This window comes from Rhipicephalus sanguineus, chromosome 1 (assembly GCF_013339695.2).
Source record: "Rhipicephalus sanguineus isolate Rsan-2018 chromosome 1, BIME_Rsan_1.4, whole genome shotgun sequence".
In the NCBI taxonomy this organism is placed as follows: domain Eukaryota; kingdom Metazoa; phylum Arthropoda; class Arachnida; order Ixodida; family Ixodidae; genus Rhipicephalus; species Rhipicephalus sanguineus.
The window spans coordinates 271,651,849-271,669,580 of record NC_051176.1 but is presented as its reverse complement, the minus strand read 5'-3'; the positions used below and the strand labels follow the sequence as shown (position 1 = coordinate 271,669,580).

Here is a 17,732-nt window from a genome sequence, read left to right as displayed (position 1 = left end):
CTTCTTTCTTTTACGTCCTCAGAATATCGTATTTCAATCAGAGTTCATGCGGGAATGCACAGGAGGAGGCTCAATTGCATGGCCACAGGAATCAGCGTCTGCAAGGGGCGAGAGAGAACGGAATTTTGTTTCCCAGCCGATACGTACACAGGCCTGCGGGCAAAGCGGCACGCCCACTCTGCACGCGCGCGCGTCCACAGAGCGCGCCCGCACATCTCGCACCCTGCACGCCGGGCTGTCACCTTCTAACGCGCGCAGCGGCGCGGTGGCTGAAACGATCTAATGATGGCGCCGCTTCTGTGTGTGTGTCGGCAATTATGATTCTTTTCGCGCTGGAAATCTAATTAATGCGGTCCCGCCCCTCTTGGCGCGCGCCGAAGGCCTCGTCAGCAGTTGTTGCCGCAGGGGCGCTGGGACGGTGTGTGTACGCACGCCGTGCCGCCTCACTTTTGCCACTTGGGCAACGACGGTGCTCTCCGCGTTTGTACCTATTCGCGCCGCCCACGTGCTCCGTCGGAGTAACGCTAAGAGCGCCAACTGATCCTCGACGAAAACCTGTGCTCTGTCGATCTTCCACATTTTTTTTTTTTCTTTAGCGACAGCCTTTCATCCACGCATGCTCCACTCTAGAGAGCCACAGGCGTCAGTGCACACTTCACGAGGACACATTGCAAGACCGCCAGCTATAAGATATATTGTCTGTCCTTTCCTTTGCCTGTAATTGACGAGGGAGAAGAAAGTACTAGTTCGTGACCTTGCGTATCATTGCAATTTGAAGTAAACCACTTACGCTTTATTTAACAATTCAACGGGCGTGTGTGCCCCAGCCCTAATCTGTATATTGTTTCATGCATATTTCTCCACTTTCTTGGCATCAAGAGGCTGCAAAGTTTTTCATTTGGACAGCCATTCATTCAGTCAGCTTATAAAGTGTCCACGGGAAAGCATTGTCGTCGCACAAAAGAAAGCGAAGCAGGTATATAAAGAGCATCCATAATTCGTGCTGGCAGTACTGATCACAAGTTCGGCCATGAGTTTCAGGAATATGTCGAAGAATGCTCCCCTGGTGATATTTTTATTTCTTTTTGTTTCTCTTTCCTTTCTTTATAAGCTGAATGCATGCGATCCGTGAGTGGATAGAGCTGCAAACGTTCGGTTTGGGCTTTCCACAGCCCTCTTTTCTTAGCACGGGTGGACAGAACCTGAAAGCGTTGGAGGCAATGAAACTCTGTCTGCCAGTGTTACCTCGCGGCAGCGCCCCACTGTTGGAACGTACACTCGTTAACCTTCCAAAACCACCTACGAGTCTGTCCGTGTGGTGTGCTGCATTTCGATCCACCGGCAGCGCCAAGAAACGGTCGTTCCATGTTCAGGACTACGCATATAGTACTTGTTCATTCTAGCTGCCGAAACTACTTCAGGAAATTTTGTTGCGGTTTTATTTCAAACATATTTGGTCCATGAACGAGAGAGCGTAGGGAACTTAACGTCAAGGTTAAAACGCTTCTGTCAGTGAGAAAATGGTAATAACTTCTCAGTTTCTTTATGCTTGAATCTTTTTTTAATACGAAGCATTTCTTAGCGAACCCTTGGCACTTTGAGCGTTTCTATCTATCTATCTATCTATCTATCTATCTATCTATCTATCTATCTATCTATCTATCTATCTATCTATCTATCTATCTATCTATCTATCTATCTATCTATCTATCTATCTATCTATCTATCTATCTATCTACTATCTTCTATCTATCTATCTATCTAATCTATCTATCATATCTATCTATCTATCTATCTATCTATCTATCTATCTATCCGCCTACGTCTGAGTGCTCTCATGATCACCTCCTTCATTTGGTGTAGACCAGAATTGGCATGGGAGGGTAACAAGATTTGACAGAGTATGACTGCCGGGTCATGACATGAATAACTTGAAAATCCTGTCGTGTACGTCGTGTAACCCTTTCCTCCAGACATGTGTGGCACATACCCGTTTACCACGGGCCGCGGTGTACGGGTATGCGCCACAGGTGATTGACAGTTTATATCTACCCAGGAACGGCGAGAACAGACACTGGTAATTTAAATCCGAGAGCGTTAAGAAAAACCGGCATCGGCAGCGTTAACCCGAAAAATGGAAAGAATAAAAATAGGATCCCAGCATTAGTCGAACTCAAGCATTCTGCGTGGCAATCACGTATTCTACCACAGAGCCACACCAGGTCAATAAAATGAATGGTTTGTAAAACCAGCCTATGCAGGCGTAATGCCGGTGCAACGTTATTTGTGGTTGTGGTGCTGGTTATCTAATTTTGCAAGAAAGCAATAAACACTACATATGTGCTCCTACGATACAGGCGTAATATCAGATTAACGTCCGTGGTTTCAGTGTTGGCACCGCGTCTATAGCAGTCTAATAAACATTACATTTGCATTCCTATGATTCAGCAAGCTATATTGAAGCATTACTCGACACCGGAGGAATACATTAACGAAAGTTCAAATTCAAATTCTTTATTTTTGCCTCGTAGAGGTACAGCCAGAGGAGGCGCAGAAAAAGCTGTCAGAAACAGCTTGACAGAGCCGCGGCACCCGTTTGCTTGGCAGCGGCTTCACAACAAGGTTCATGAAACAACAGTATTGAAAGTGAAACGACAAATATACAATAATTGACAAATGCAAAAGAGAAACAAAAAAGTGATTATACAATACAATATAGATAATATTCACATTGGATAGCATGCACAGGCATGGCTACCAAAAGAAAAATAGAAAAAAAAAGGAACGGAATCTATACATGCTAACCTATACATGGCACGCAAAGCAGTGTTTGACGAACTGAAGAGATCAAAATTACTATGTTACGTATGATATGAAAATTTACGCATGATATTCACATGATTGCATCATAAAGTGCACCTAGTTTCGATAATACTGGCGCATGTACCCTACCGTGAGGGCTGACGTTACGTCGCCCCGCCACGGTGGTCTATAGTGTGATGGCGCTCGACTGCTGACCCGAAGGTCGCGGGATCGAATCCCGGCCGCGGCGGCTGCATTTTCGACGGAGGCGAAAGTGTTTGAGGCCCGTGTACTTATATTTAGGTGCACGTTAGAGAACCTCAGGTGGTCGAAATTTCCGGCCTCTCTCATAATCATACCGTGGTTTTGGGACGTTAAACCCCAGATATTATTATTATTATACTGACGTTACGTCGCACCATAAGTTACCCTTTAAACGCCAGTGTTGTCGACGTGCCTGGTAAGCCAACGATGTGCACACAGCTACTACCCTTACAAAAACACGTCGATCCACCTCGTAAACGCTTGGCTCAAATCCATAAATTACAGCATAGAAGTACTCGCTGACTGCTTCGCATGAAACCGATTCCCACAACGCATGGGTTCTTCCGAATTTGTTTACCACACGACAGTAAAAAAACAAAATGGAATTAATAATTGCGGTCCTTACCGGAGACACTGCTTACCGGAGGCACTTGTATCGCCAGCGGATACAACACGGAAGTTCGCACCGGCGTCTAATGCAAGACATGCACGCCGCCACTCTCGACCGCTTGACCATTTTTATTATTTCTTTTTTACAGCTTATCTTAGGAAGCATACGACTCGGACTGTATTACAAAAGCCGATTACATCGTATGAACACCGACGGAACTGTTGCTATCGTTATACTTTGAGGCGGAACGTATTTCTCTAAACTAGGTGTTAACGAGGTCTTTCGTTACTATTGGTCACATCAACGCTAATGCGGCTTATTTCACGGCAACGGAGGTCGCACACTATCAGAAGGGAATTTGCCAATCGCTCCTAATATTGTTGGCCTTCTTTTCTTTTCTTTTTTTTTTTTGCGGTTCTTTGTTACCACTACTCGCTGGGTCGACTAAGAAAGAGGGTTGGCCTTCACCTGTTGACAGGTGGAAATCGAGTACGGTGAATAGAGACGAAATGTTGTGCCTCGATCGTCCACCGTTGCGGGGAAAAAAAAAAGAAAACATTAAAACGCCGTGCATCCCCGTTCTACCTCCGCGCAATGCTACCGGCTTGTAACCAGAGAGATGGCAACGAGAGATGGTCGGGCACGAAGATCACGTTCCGGAAGAGGCTGAGGAGGAGGGGAGCGAGCCGGAAGGAGGAAGGTCTAAAGGAGGTTCATATACCTTTGCAGAACGGCGGACACACTTCAGCGAGTTCGACAGGGCGCGCGGAATGATGGAAGGAAACGGCGCAAGCAAACACACTCGGTCGCTCCCCCCTTTCCATTTTGTTTTTCTTCTCTGTTTAGATCGGAGCTACCGGATCACAAGCCCCGTAGGTGAGCGCGTCCCGGACCGCGGGACGGACCGCGGGAGAACCTGTCGCGCGAGTCGGCAATTGTAAAGTGCGGCTGGATGCGCTGTTGCCCGACACCTCTGCTCGATGCAGCCAGCGCCCGTGGCCACCGCGTCTGGCGAGAAGCTCGCATCGGCAAGAACTGCGGAGCGCGCGTTCCGCTCCGAGGTGATAATTCAAGGGTAATCGGTGGCGCCCGAAGGCCATCGCTTACGCCAGATTGGTATCGCTGCAGGCAAGCCTCGCGCCTCCTCGTCCTCCACTGCGTGCTCGCACGGACCACGGTTTTCTTGTCTTGTTTTTCAGCCTCCTGAGCACGCGCGCGCGCTCTCCGCGTTGCTGATGCGCCGGTGATTTGCATGCCGCGCGCTCGCGACTTCACGCTTTTTCTTCGTTTTTTTTTCGCTCTTCTCACCGATACCACGCGAATTCGAGAGATGTGTGCGGACCATCGCCTCGTGGGGCTTTCTGAACTTTCACTCACAGAAATCGTTATTTATATAGTAACAATTGTATAAATATGTAGAAATAATGTTACTCCTAAACTAAATAAGCAACAAAGGCATGGAAGAGAGGGCGTGTTCCGCTCGGGAACATTAACCAATCGTATACCTGTTTGCGGTCATCGAAAAAGAAGAGAGATAAAACCTCAGTCGACGCACAACAACCAGAAATCGCGATGACGGGCAGTGCGTATGAAAAGAAGCATCGTTTTTTTTTTTTTTCTCCTTGTGCGCAAGGTAATACATTACTGCTATATGAAGTGGCAGTTCTCTGTAAGAATGTTGAGATGCAGTCTTCGCTCATACATGTCATGGAGGATATAACGTCTCGACAGAGCTCGCTAAGAATGCCGAAAACTGAAAGAATTAACGACGTAAAGTGAAGAGTACTACAGGTCCGAAATATACGCAGCAGGCGCTAGGCAAGTTGATGTGTCGCGATGTTTTCAACAGCAATTAGTACGGCTTAGTAATCAGAGAAAGGCCGAGCTAGCCATTTGTGCATTTTGCATGCTAGGCATTCGCTGAAGAAGTTTACGTTTAGAGCTCGGGCATCATCAACGTCTACTAAGGACACATCTTTCACAAACCCATAGTGCAGCCTTGTTCGCCTATAGCAGCCTGCTACGCTGCTATGACACTTAACTCGGCGTATAGGGCACCGAAGCTTCGATAGGCTGAGGGAAGCGTGCAGGATGTTTTCACCCTTTATCGAACAAAAAAAAAAAACTTTATGGGTCTTTCGCTGCACGCGACCATGCACTTGTGACTGACGCCATATGTCTTTTACCTGAAATCGAGTGGCTGTTGCAATGAGAGTGCGCAATAGACAAGCGATTACCGGACTCTACAGATGTATCAACGAGACCATCAGTGGCGTCATCGGCACATTTCTAGCGCTCGCACCGACAAAAACGTAATATATAAAGCGCAACGAAAAACACGCCGAACGCAGGTGGACAAGGGTGCTTGGGGGGAGGCCGCTTCTATGGAGCAGCAGCCTGAAGGCAGAAAGAGCGAACCGTATAACCGCGCGTGCCGTTTATCACACATTCCAGGCCGCGCTGCCGTAGCCGGCTGCTGCGCGCAATAAATATATGAGGGTGAGCTAGCGTCGTTATTTAGCGGGCGCAGTCGCAATCGAATACAGTATATAGCGGAGAGAAGCCAGTCTCAGGGCGGCAGTCTCGGGAAAACCCGGCAGTTTTTACGCGTGCTTAGCCGCACCGAGAGACCAACGTGCCCGCTTTCCTTAATGTCCGCGCGCGGCCGATCGGCCGCTGTGCGCGCCGCAATAATTGCGAAGAGCGCCGCGCGCGGGGCCATTATACGCGGCTCCGCCCGCGCTATACGCAAAGCGCGCTCGCATGCTGGATTTGCATTCGCAATGCCCACGGTGCTCCCTCAAACAAACACTTCGCCTGCTGCCCGCTCCTCCCGCGTAATTACGCCGACAGCGGCGAGCGCGCATTGTCTTCGCAGTGCGCTTCTTCGGCGGCGCGGAGAGCGATTAGCGGCGAGCCGGGAGGCGCACCCCGAACCTTGCTTGCCGCGAGGTGAGAAGACGGTTCCCAGCGCCGCGCGGATATCACAGATCTCCTCCGCTTGCTGTGCTAGTCACGAAGGACGGGGAGGAGCTGGCTCTGGCGATCGGAAGGTGACCACCGCAGGATGCAGCGCGCGCTCTGCCATTATGTTAACGAACGCGCGTCGTCTCGTGTAGGCAGTAGAGGCCTACTCTCCACCCCTTCCTCTTCGCACCACAATGGCCCGCGGCAATGTGTCACTCATCGGCACCATGCTCCTTGGGTCACTGCGCCAAGAATGCACTATTCACTTCTTGTACCGTGGCCAAACGGCAATGACGTGTATCAACGAGGGGCAAGTTTACCGCAAGCAGGCTCCGTACCCTTACCCGCTGCTGTCCGAAGCCACCGCGCTAGGCAAAAAAGGCCCGTTCTGAATTAATGCGTTCTTGAGGTTGTTTGCGTGGAATAACAATGGAGGAGGTATAACGACTTAATAAAGGATCGAGCGCGAGGATAGGCGGCAGCTTTATGTTAATGAACATTGCGCATTGGTGGAGTCACCTGCGGGATGCCCTTTTCTGTACAGCTCTGCGTCGTGGCCTGGCTTTAGCACAACTCATCTTCATGTCCTTCACAGATGATATTATTTATTATTCAAGCCAGAGAGGAACAGGCGATATTTTTTAGCCTCTCCCGTCGCTCTTGGAGTTCGGCTCGCTCCATAGCTGCGATTGACTCCATTTGCTTGGGCCCGTTATGTGGGCCACTATAACAGCTGGTTATGTGGGCCGCTATAGCACTGTAACAGTGGGATAGCAGTGATGTCTCGGCGTAGCTCTTTTGGTGCAAGTATTCAGACCTCCAAGGTGTGCATGCTTGATAGAGACCACCAGTCATGCGCTCTCGCAGTGCGCGCATACCGTTCACAGCGGGCGGGCCGAGCGTGCTACATCTTTCTACAGCTGGGTAATTCTATGTTGAAAAAAAACCGGTAAGAACACCTTACGCGTGGTTATTATTTAGTGTATTCACCGCTGCACTGCTTGGGTGGTAACATTGAACACAACCATCCTTACTGTATATACATATGTCTCAACATTATACAACACGTAGTTACCTCGCTTGGTGACGAGTCTATTCCGTTCCGATGTAAAACCGCCAAACTCGTTTTCACTTACACGACAGATAAGCTTGTTTTTATATGCTCGAGTCAAGAGCTACGACACACAGTTCAACAAGTAGTTTATATAGGTCTGACGGCAAGAGGGAACAAAGGAGAGAGAATAAAAATGTTTCAAGAGAAATGAACGAATTGCGCAAAAGCGTCTTCAGTTTCATAACCCAGTTATCTCATTAGGCGGTCCTTCCGGACCACTCTGTCCTGTCTCCGAGGTGCAGCTTTTTTGCCCGCTGGGCATGTGCCAGCCTCAGGAGGGGCTAAATTCGGCCCATTTCTTTTAATAAGCGTCACTGAGACTTGTCCCCACCACGCTGTCTGCTCGTCAGCAACGAGCAGCTCGTCATCGCTGTTGCCGCCGGCTCAACGTCGTGCGTCGTGATCATTATTGCATGGACCGGCCTTCTTACGCGGTCTTCGAGCAAAAATGACTGTTACCACATCCCGAAGCTGTGCTCGCTGCGTGTTTTTCTTTTTTTTTTTTAGCATGTATCTAACTAGTGGGCATGTCGCACTATATATATATGTATACTGTTATTTCTTTCATTCTCCAAGATGTGATCACTTTGTTAAGTCTTCTATAATCTCTTCTGCACTTTCATACAGAAAGAAAGAAAGAAAGAAAGAAAGAAAGAAAGAAAGAAAGAAAGAAAGAAAGAAAGAAAGAAAGAAAGAAAGAAAGAAAGAAAGAAAGAAAGAAAGAAAGAAAGAAAGAAAGAAAGAAAGAAAGAAAGAAAGAAAGAAAGAAAGAAAGAAAGAAAGAAAATGCATCACTCCAAGTGCTATAAATCTGACGTTGCCGTAAGTTATGATGTCTATGGAAGAACTTTGCTGTTCCAATAGAAGTGCCGTTTCAATCTAACGTGTCAAATTGAAATGTTTCTCGCTCCGTTACATATAAAACGTGTCAAGTGCTATACACGATATATTCGAGAATCCGACCGCTTATCACAAGCCACTTGTGTGTTTCTTTTTCGGTTTTTTTTTTTGTGTATGTCTGTTCCCCACCCTCCTGTTAACAGGTGGCGCTTTTCTTTTTCTTTAACGACCTTGTGGCTGACTTTATGATAAGTCGCTCCGAGCAGCCCGTTACGGAGCAGTCAGTATGCGTGATGTGCGAGAGTTTTTCCTTCATTGGCGGCCGTAATGCATAACGCCTCTCTTCTCTCTCTCTCTCCCCTTGCAGGAGATTCGATCAAGTGTTTCAACGAGGGCAAAATCACGCACGTCCCTGGCATCTCGACAAAGTGTATCACCTGTAAGTGCCAGGTAGGCAGTGGTTTCCTGCGTGCGTCCTCGGGCTTTCCCGTTTCTCTTGTTTCCGGCTTCGTGCCTTGTCTGAGCCAGTTGACGGAAGCCTCGATCTGGCTGTGCCTGTGCTTAAGGGCACAGCATAGCAACACGCCTGACCTGTATATCATTAGGCAGTACATTTTTGTTTTAAAGTAATGTGTCAGCAATTGTGACTTAAGGCTAGTTTTCATGCCCACTTTTTTTTCTTCTTTTTTTAGCGAAAGTGAATTTCTCTGGGCAGCCGGACTACAAAATCTGTATTCATTTCTAGCGATGGTTGTTTCTACATACTGTCCTATGCTCCTACGCTTCGCAATGTTTGGTGATTCGTGTTACGTCACTAAAGAGGGAAGACCCTATTGGACAGCGTCGTCATACGGTCGAACGTGCTGCCGTACGTAGCAGCCCAGTCGCGCGTCGTGTATTTGTGTGTGTGCTGTGCAGTACACTTTGTAGTGTTGAGAGGTGACTGAGGGGAACTGTTTATGTCGTTTTTACGTTCTTTCACTTGATTTACAGCTGCATCTCGGAAATCTATTATTGAAATTCGATAAAGAAAATAAGACTATGAGGGATAACTTCTGCTCCGCATCATAGATTGCGCACCATGCTATTAAGTGATATCTTGAAAGTACTGTCGAGGGCTGCACGGCTTAGAAACAGCGGCTATTTGTAAACAACTGGCCCTACTTCAACTTCTAGTATATGCGTCGAGTAATGGCAGTTCTTGGGTATGAAAACGCCCAAGCTTAGGTCTTCCTTTCTTTCTTGCTTCTTTTTTTTTCCCCTATTTGTGCACATTTTTGAAATCCGCGCGTAATTCGCTGCTTGTGTGCGCGCTTAGTTTAGTCTTCATTCCAATTTCGTTAGTCGCCTGCACTCACGTTCATTGGCTTGTACGCAAGAGTGCTTCCATCGTTTGCGTACGGATGGGACATGACCGAAATAGACTCGGTGAGGCTTTTTCCAATATTTTGGGGTCGCTCGTGATCTCTTTATGTAAATCTTTTGCCGAGAAGAAAAAGAAAGAAAGAAAGAAAGAAAGAAAGAAGAAAGAAAGAAAGAAAGAAAGAAAGAAAGAAAGAAAGAAAGAAGAAAGAAAGAAAGAAAGAAAGAAAGAAAGAAAGAAAGAAAGAAAGAAAAGAAAGAAAGAAAAGAAAGAAAGAAAGAAAGAAAGAAAAGAAAGAAGAAATTCGTATATGTGTAGATGACTGACCCTGAAAGTCAAGCTGTGCAGAGCAGGAAATTCCTCGAAGACAAGAGACTCTGCACATGGCTTCAGCAAAAGCGGCAGCACTGCACCCTTGTATGTACCCATAGGATTTCCTGAAAAGCTGTTGATAAAGAAAAAGAAAAATGTCGCTTAAAGAAAGTGCGAACGTCGAGCTAACAAACATTACTCATTCGCCGACCGAAACCTACAACCGAATACCAATACCGTGCCAAAAGCCTCGGAGTATAAGCGCGCAAGGTAGTATAGGGCTTCCGCATAGTAACTGCATCTTCGTGGCATTTACATAAGAGCTAACTGAACGTTAACTAAACTCCAACAAGTAATCTAAAACGATACATAGTAGATATCCGAGCGCTTCTTTTCGTCTAAAATGTTTGTTCTAATCAAACCTTCTTACGGCGTTTGTTTCAGCGCGTTGTTTGTGCAACTGTTCAAGCAGTAACTGCTGCAAATCAGCAGAACGACTGCTCTTCTAGCAAAGAGAGAGAGAAAGTGACGACAAATTTCCGCGATGAATTATTTTAGCTCATGCTTATGCGTCTTTTTTTTTTCTTTAGGGCATGAAAGGTCTATGGCAATTCGAAATTTTATCACGCCTACCATGCGTTCTTATTATACACTGTGCAAACCGCTCGCACGACAAACACACAAATTTGGGCGGGGTGACCAGAACTGTGATCGATACTAAAGAACGTTACGTTGCAGGATAATCAGTCGATATAGAACGCTCCGTCCGGAATCGAACTCTGCAGTCTATGAACAGCCTGATGCTGTCGATGCACTAAACAGCCCACGGGAGCGAAAACAAGCACATATATATCGATGACAGCACATTTAATGCATCACGGGCAACGCTTAATGACTTGAACCAGCTTCACTACAGCTTCAGTGCGCGGAAGTGCTGTCATTAATACGGAATCGAGGCGCTTATAAAGAGGCGTTTGGCGCCATTCATTACAACGGGATAGTTGTAGCAGAAACCTCGCGTGCGACGGGTCCGGACATGGCTTAATCATAGTGTGACAAGATATCCGAGAAGGAAAGGCTATCAATCATAGCCGTCGTCGACCAAGTGTTCCATGCATCGGAAAGCAAGAAATACGGCGTAATTAGGCCTTGCGACCGTCTATACCTGAAAAGACATGCGCCATCAACTTCCCGACAATGTGTGCGTGCGCGAAGTTTCCTCTTTTCAACACGGCGGATAGTATACGTGTAGTGGCACGCGATCTAACTTGGCAGAAGCTTAGCGACTACAAAAGTTTGTGGAGTTGCGAGGGTTGCCGAAAAATATTAGTTCAGCAGTTGCTCATTAACTTAGGCGGAACAGCACAACTTAAGGCTTCGACCGCAAATGCACCCGTGGCACAGGTGCACTCACTAATAGTGCAGAGCTCTGGAGTATAGTGGAACACACTGCACGCCCCGAGGTGCTATAGCGTGCGCTGTCAGCGCAGCTTCTATCTGCAGCACTACGCGGACGAAGATGTGTAGGTATGCACCTGCGTTGTGTGCCCGCTGAATCGAGAGCTCTGGCCTGGGGCAGGTCGCGAGCCGGCAATGCGGAAATGTGTGTGCGCCGCTGCCTTTTTCCTTAATGAGGTCGCCTCGAGGAGCCTCTAATTGCGCCGGCAGCGACTAGATGTCGCTTGCAGCGGCCCGTCCGCGGCCGAATACTCGTGTCTGTAATATTTCAGGCACCCTGTGTTGTTCTTCGGCCGGATGCGGTCGAGATTCGGCCCGCGAGTGGCGCCAGCCGAGCCAAGGTTGAGTTCGCATCGTCGCCACGCGTGCCCCCGCCTTCTTCCCTTGTGCCGCCAAGGGGGGTGGGGAGAGACGCTTCGTCGCCGTCGCACGCTTTACACGCGCATAGTGGCCCGCAATTGTGTTCCACTGGCGCAAACACCGACGACAGCTCGGCGCGCCGAGCGCTGGCACGCGCGGGCCGCCCGCTTTCTTGCGAGCGCGTCTCAAGTGAGGAGCCGCAGAAGCTCCGCTCATCTGGGCAGGACCCGAAATGTTGCCGGAAGTTTCACGTGCAGCGTTGTTGCTTTTCGCCTTCTTCCACTGTTGTTCTCGGTCTGAGAGTTCCCTCAAAAGTGAGTCCAGGTGCACAGGCAAGCTCAGCTAAACACAAAGCAGCCTGGCGCTGAAACATTGAAACTCGCGTAGACGGACAACCAGTACCAGTTTTTTTCCTTGCAGTGAGGGACATGTAACGGTAACAATAACAATACGCGCTGTTTTGGCCTTCCGAAAACAAGACGGCCCGTTTAGTTAGCTCACCAACTCGTCAAGAGTCCACCGACATAGTTGCGGCATCTTTATTTTCATCTGTCGGTAATCCATTTTTCTGCGTTCTGGTTTTCTTCCGAGCTCGTGCAGGAAAATGTGCAGCGCATATGAAACACCTCAAACATCGCACCAACACAGAGGCACGGAAGCAAGCAAGCAAGTAAAATGAAGCGTGCCGAGCATAAGCAGAGCCTTCGTTTTCCATTGACAGCAATAACAATAGAGAGCGGTGAAAAGTTGTAGCGACTTCGCGCTTCCCACGTCCAGCCAAATTAGCGTTTCTTTCCAAAAAGTAGTACGTGACTCTACACCATTATATACCTGCGACTATAGCACCGTTCGAGTGACCATTTGCGACTGACCAAATAGCGACTCAAGGCTATCGATGTTCACACCTACGTGCGACTTATACCCGCCGCCACAAAGAATTCACGTATGCTCGCATTGCTGTTGCCCCGTGAAATAAGCTGACGTCCTGTTCCTGCGCATCTGATTGGTTCAGAGGTTTGCAACTGCAGTCGCGTGACTGAAAAACCGAGCAGCGAGCGACATAGTCGACATAGCCAAACAGTCTCTTTGCGACCAAAGCGGCCATTTGCCACCAGTCGCTATGCGACTAACTTGGTCACGCGACCGGTGTTAGCTGCAGGTGTGAACAAGCCTTTATTCTGCTGGCAGGTAGTCGTAACGTTTTATGCAGATTCGTTTGCAGCGTTCTCGTAGGTGCCGCCTGCTTCAACTCGCTTGCGACCCCGGCGTGCGAAGCGACATGCGCGACGTGTACGTTTCCTTCGGCATTCATGTAGACGCGTATGGGGACAGGCTGCTCTGCTCTGTCCGTTGCCGCGAGCCGAGGAAAGCGCGGCAGCAGCGGCAGTCGTGGACAGTGACGCAACGGCTGCGCGCCATAGGCGTACCTCCTCTCTCTGCTGGTTTCCGCCAGCCTCGCCGAAGGCAGGCGCGCCACTTGTCGGACGCCGTACTCTTTTCTTTTTTTTCCCCTCCGCTGCGGGCATCTGCGCGCGGCGGTCGAGGACGTCGCCGCGCGCTATTCCTCCAAGACATCCTCGGGCGATCCTGCACTCGTTGGCCAACCCTGGCCACATGACCCGCTTTTCCCGTATACATACCGGAGCGAGCAGCGCCGATTAATCACTCTCTTTGACCTCGCCTGGAACGAAGTTCGCGCTAATGTTGCTCTTTTATCACTATAGCACACCGCGCGCATGACGCCCCCGACGATGACAGTGTCCCTCGATGCGCCATAATTTATCAAAATGCGAATAAGGCAAAACAGAATGCGCGTTTCCGCGTTGTGTCGTTGCGTGAGGCATCAACGCGTGACTCACTCGCGTGCTCCGGGTTGGTCATGTTGGTCGGCTGTAAAGATAACCGACGCTTCTAGACTTGCAAGAGCAATGCATGCATAACTGTTCTGTCTGAAGTCCATGCGCATTGCTGGCCCTTAACAACTAACCAATAACGCCTGTTTTGAAAACAGTGCAGTGTGTAAAGGCTGATCACGCGCCTGACTTTCTTGAACCATATTTTCAACGCTGTCCAAGGGCGCGTTCCACTTTCTCATGCTGCGCCCCAAAGTTATCCTTGAAAGATGACCATGCATTTCCAAGGGTAAACTTAGTCACGCGCCCCTTGAAACTGCAACGTGAAAGCAGTGACAACGATAGGCATTGAACCCTTGCAGCCAAGCTGCTTACAAGAGCGACTTTTCGCTCATTTTGTTCTTGTCGCGTGCCGATTTCTGGAGATATCATCCATGGCGAGTAACGCGTATATATTCTGTTTTCTTTCGTAACATCACGCATTTCTCAGTGAAAGCAAGCTCATACTGGCGAGACAGCGGAGTATATGGCAATATTAGTGAACAGTAGATGTTTAATTTGGTAGTGAGCGTGTGCTCGCCACTTTCGATCCCAGCATCAGTGAACGATGTATAAACACAGAAACCAGCATACTTTCGCCAATTCCGACCTTCAAAGCATATTATTTGCAAAAGCGGGCCTCATATTAGCGCTTTCCCCCAGAAAGTGAGCGCCGAATTCACCAGAGTTATCGCGCTTGCAAGAGCTGTTTTTCGCTGGTCGACCGCCTTCGCTAATAATATGTTCGCACTCCAGATTGACTAACTCTTTAAGAACCTCTCTGGTGTGAACGAACCGCTCTGTAGATATCTAGAAACGTCATTCGCGTCTTAAAAAAAAAATGAACTGACGCTATCGGTCAACAAGCAAGCATTTTGCAGACAGATAGTCAGAATGACCAAGAAAATTTTTAAAAAGTCAAGATAACGTGCAGACATCTCGCACACACAGCAAATTACTTTGACATCGCTACGTATGGTTTACTTACTTTTACAGACAATTTGCAAGAGAGAAGAAATGTTAATAATATAGACGACGTCCCCTAAGCCTCGTTTCGGATCTACTGTTTCAGCTCGAACATTGAGGGAAAGTTTATGCGTTTACACGCAACGTCCGTTTCACTGCGCCGAAACCAGAAAAGGCTCCGCCGCAATGACCTGTTCACTGCACGGTAAATATACGGTAGGAAGAGGAGGAGAGGGGGGGGTGCTTGTAATTCGATAGGCTGTTCTTTTTGCTGCCAGTGAGTTGGGGAAAATTCCGCGTCTACAAGAGGCCCTCCGGCAAAGCGGCGGAGAGCGAAAGAGTCGTAATAGGCGGTTCACCGGCACAAGAAGACCCATTTTCGGTTCCCCTCGGAGGGACACCGGCGGAATTCCTCCGCGTAACTCTTTGTCTGCGCCTGATTTATGCACACGGCCAGCGGAGGCATCTGTTGCCCCCATCTTTTTCCGCGCCGCCCTTTGCGCTGGGCCTTCGTATTTCTCATCTCGCCAATAGACGACGACGCAGACTGCGCGGCGCGGCGTAATGGAGCCGCGGGGCCTACGTTTTACGGCTCGCGCGTCTGTGGAGGGCAGACGTGGGAACGGACGCCGGGTCTCCCCCACCACCCTCCGCCGTGGCTTCTTGTTTTAACACCTGCTCGTCTCTTTGGTGGGGGGCGGAGCTTCGCGGCCACTGCTGCGCCGTTGCCGCTTCGAGGGCCGTTACACATGGCTGAGCGCCTGTAGTACGCGCAGCGTACGCTTTCACATTCAAGTTTTCCGTGGTAAAACAAATCGGCTGGTAATCCTCAAGGCCGGAAACGTCAGAAGCGTAACCGGTTCGTTACTTATTCTCGGGGTAGTGCATCGCATCAAAAACACGTAGTGCAGTGGGACAAGAGTTTGACCCGGCCGGTCTTCCTTCGGGATCCTATCTGTCTGTGTTTAAACGAGCATTCTAAAGAGGTGACGCGTAATTTACAATTATCGACTGCTCATTAAGAACAGAGAAGAGTCACTGCATTCGTTGTTATCCATGTTCTTTATTATACATCGTACCAGCTTACATGCGCACCATCGTCGCCAACCGCCTCGAGAAGCGGTAGCCTATGCATAAACCGTCCTAATGCTTGTTGTCACCGGCGCATCAATTGCTGAGACGGACTTCACAAATATTCGTTCATTTGTTTTTAAGAATCGCTGGTAATTTTTCCTCCATTAACAAGACATCGATTGGCCGAAGGCTTTTCTCGTTCCAGCGTACGACGTTCTTCGTGCGTCGCACCGTCGCGTTTATACCCACGAGCACTCGTGGCCGCGCCCTTCGAAAAGGACGACGACCTTTGCGGCGGACGGGTGTGCGATGACCGCCTATGCCACTGACCCATTGAAGAGAGCAGTTTTTAAACGCGCGGGTGGCCGCGCGATAGCGGCGGCATCCAGCTGCGCCTGCGGTCGCTCTAGAGCCGAAAATGCAAGCACGGCGATGTCCTTTCGACAGCTTTTGTCTCGTGCGATCGCGAGAGCAGCGCTCGGCGTCGTTCCCGCAGGCGACCGGCGCGCGGATTCCGCACCGGGCATATTTCTCTTTATGAAGGCAAAACACGCATGCGGAGGAGCGCGGGCTTCCTTTCATTTCGCGTCGCTTTTTCCTTTCTTGTTGCCCATGGCAGCAGCAGTGCCTTTTTTTTTTCTTTCTTCCATCCTAGGCAGAGGTTATAACACAAGCCGAGCTTGTTTATGTATCGGCGGCCTGTTTCTCTTGCTGTGCGTAGAGGAGGGGGATTTCGGAGAATCCGCGGCGAACTTCATATATGTCCGAGAAAAAAAGAAGGGGAGGCTCCGCATAAAGATATCGACAAGATAACGCGAGAGAGAACGCGGTCCCTTAAAGACGCGGTCGGCGGGGGAGGCCCTCGCTTATCGGCCGCGTTGAGCCCTGCATGAGAACGGCGTGAGTGGCTGGGCGCGCTTTTACGGGCGCCCTCCCGCCGGTAAAGGTGTGCGCGCGAGCGAGAGAGCCGCCATCGCACCGATACCTGCCAAGGGAGCAAGGGTGCCGCCGCTGTCGCCCAAGCACCAAAGGGCGCCGGAAGAGCTCGTACCGTCCCTAAAGCTTTTCCAGCGTCCACGAGTTAGTTTGCAAACGAAATCGACACGCACCCAACGGTTTGTACGACAGCGGCAGTGCGTCTTCGTGCGGAAGCGTGCTCTGAATTAAAGCCGGAGCCAAGCACCGTTACTCTTGTAAACTTACAGATTGTCGTATACAAACTTAACGGTCGCGGGATCACCGTAGAGGTCGCGGTATGAATAACGGCTGGTCGCAACGTCCTGAGGTGCGGAGATCAACCAGAGAGTGCGCAAAGACAGTACTGCAGGGATCCACCGCTTGAGGCCCGTGTACTTAGATTTAGTGCACGTTAAGGAACCCCTACAGGTGTCGAAATTTCCGGAGCCCTCCACTACGGCGTCTCTCGTAATCATATCGTGGTTTTGGGACGTTAAACCCCAGATATATTAGTGATCCACCGCATTCTCTTACCCACTGGTGTAAAGTATCGGCAGTGACACAATCGCTAGCACGCGGTGGTTGCCAGCACAGCACGTTGCGTATTCGACACGATTGACGCGGTAGATTTCTTTGTCGTGTTCACGGTATGAAAAGCTGTCGGCTAGGAGCACTGACGTTGTAACCAAAGCAGGTGAACACAGATTATCGGCGCCCTCGTGGGCAATTTGAGTTTATCAAAAACCAGCGGTGACGTATGTCTTGTTTCACATTATTTTGATACAAATTTTTAGCAGAATGCGAAGCCATCCAGTGATTAGGCGTTAAAGGTGACGGGCACGTTACCGGAGGCCAACATCAGTCGCAGTTTCAAGGGCAACCATTCACTCGCAGCGAAACATAGCTGGCATCGTCTGCAAAATCATACGGCTTCCGTGTGAGGCCGTGTCACGAAGTCGTCAGAAAAGGTGT

The 17,732-nt window shown here is 49.3% G+C and overlaps 2 protein-coding genes across 2 annotated transcripts in view; one reads left to right on the top strand and one right to left on the bottom strand.

Annotated features, from left to right (window-relative positions):
* The window catches only part of LOC119378971 (BMP-binding endothelial regulator protein), a 230,375-nt gene that overhangs the window by 88,788 nt on the left and 123,855 nt on the right, over positions 1–17,732 (top strand). The window contains exon 3 of the mRNA XM_037648088.2: positions 8,746–8,828. Within this exon, the coding sequence (XP_037504016.1) occupies positions 8,746–8,828 (83 nt within the window). The remainder of the gene's footprint in view (positions 1–8,745; positions 8,829–17,732) is intronic.
* The window catches only part of LOC119378973 (uncharacterized), a 77,576-nt gene that overhangs the window by 9,484 nt on the left and 50,360 nt on the right, over positions 1–17,732 (bottom strand). The window contains exon 2 of the mRNA XM_037648089.1: positions 10,069–10,186. Coding sequence (XP_037504017.1) covers positions 10,069–10,186 — 118 coding nt within the window. The remainder of the gene's footprint in view (positions 1–10,068; positions 10,187–17,732) is intronic.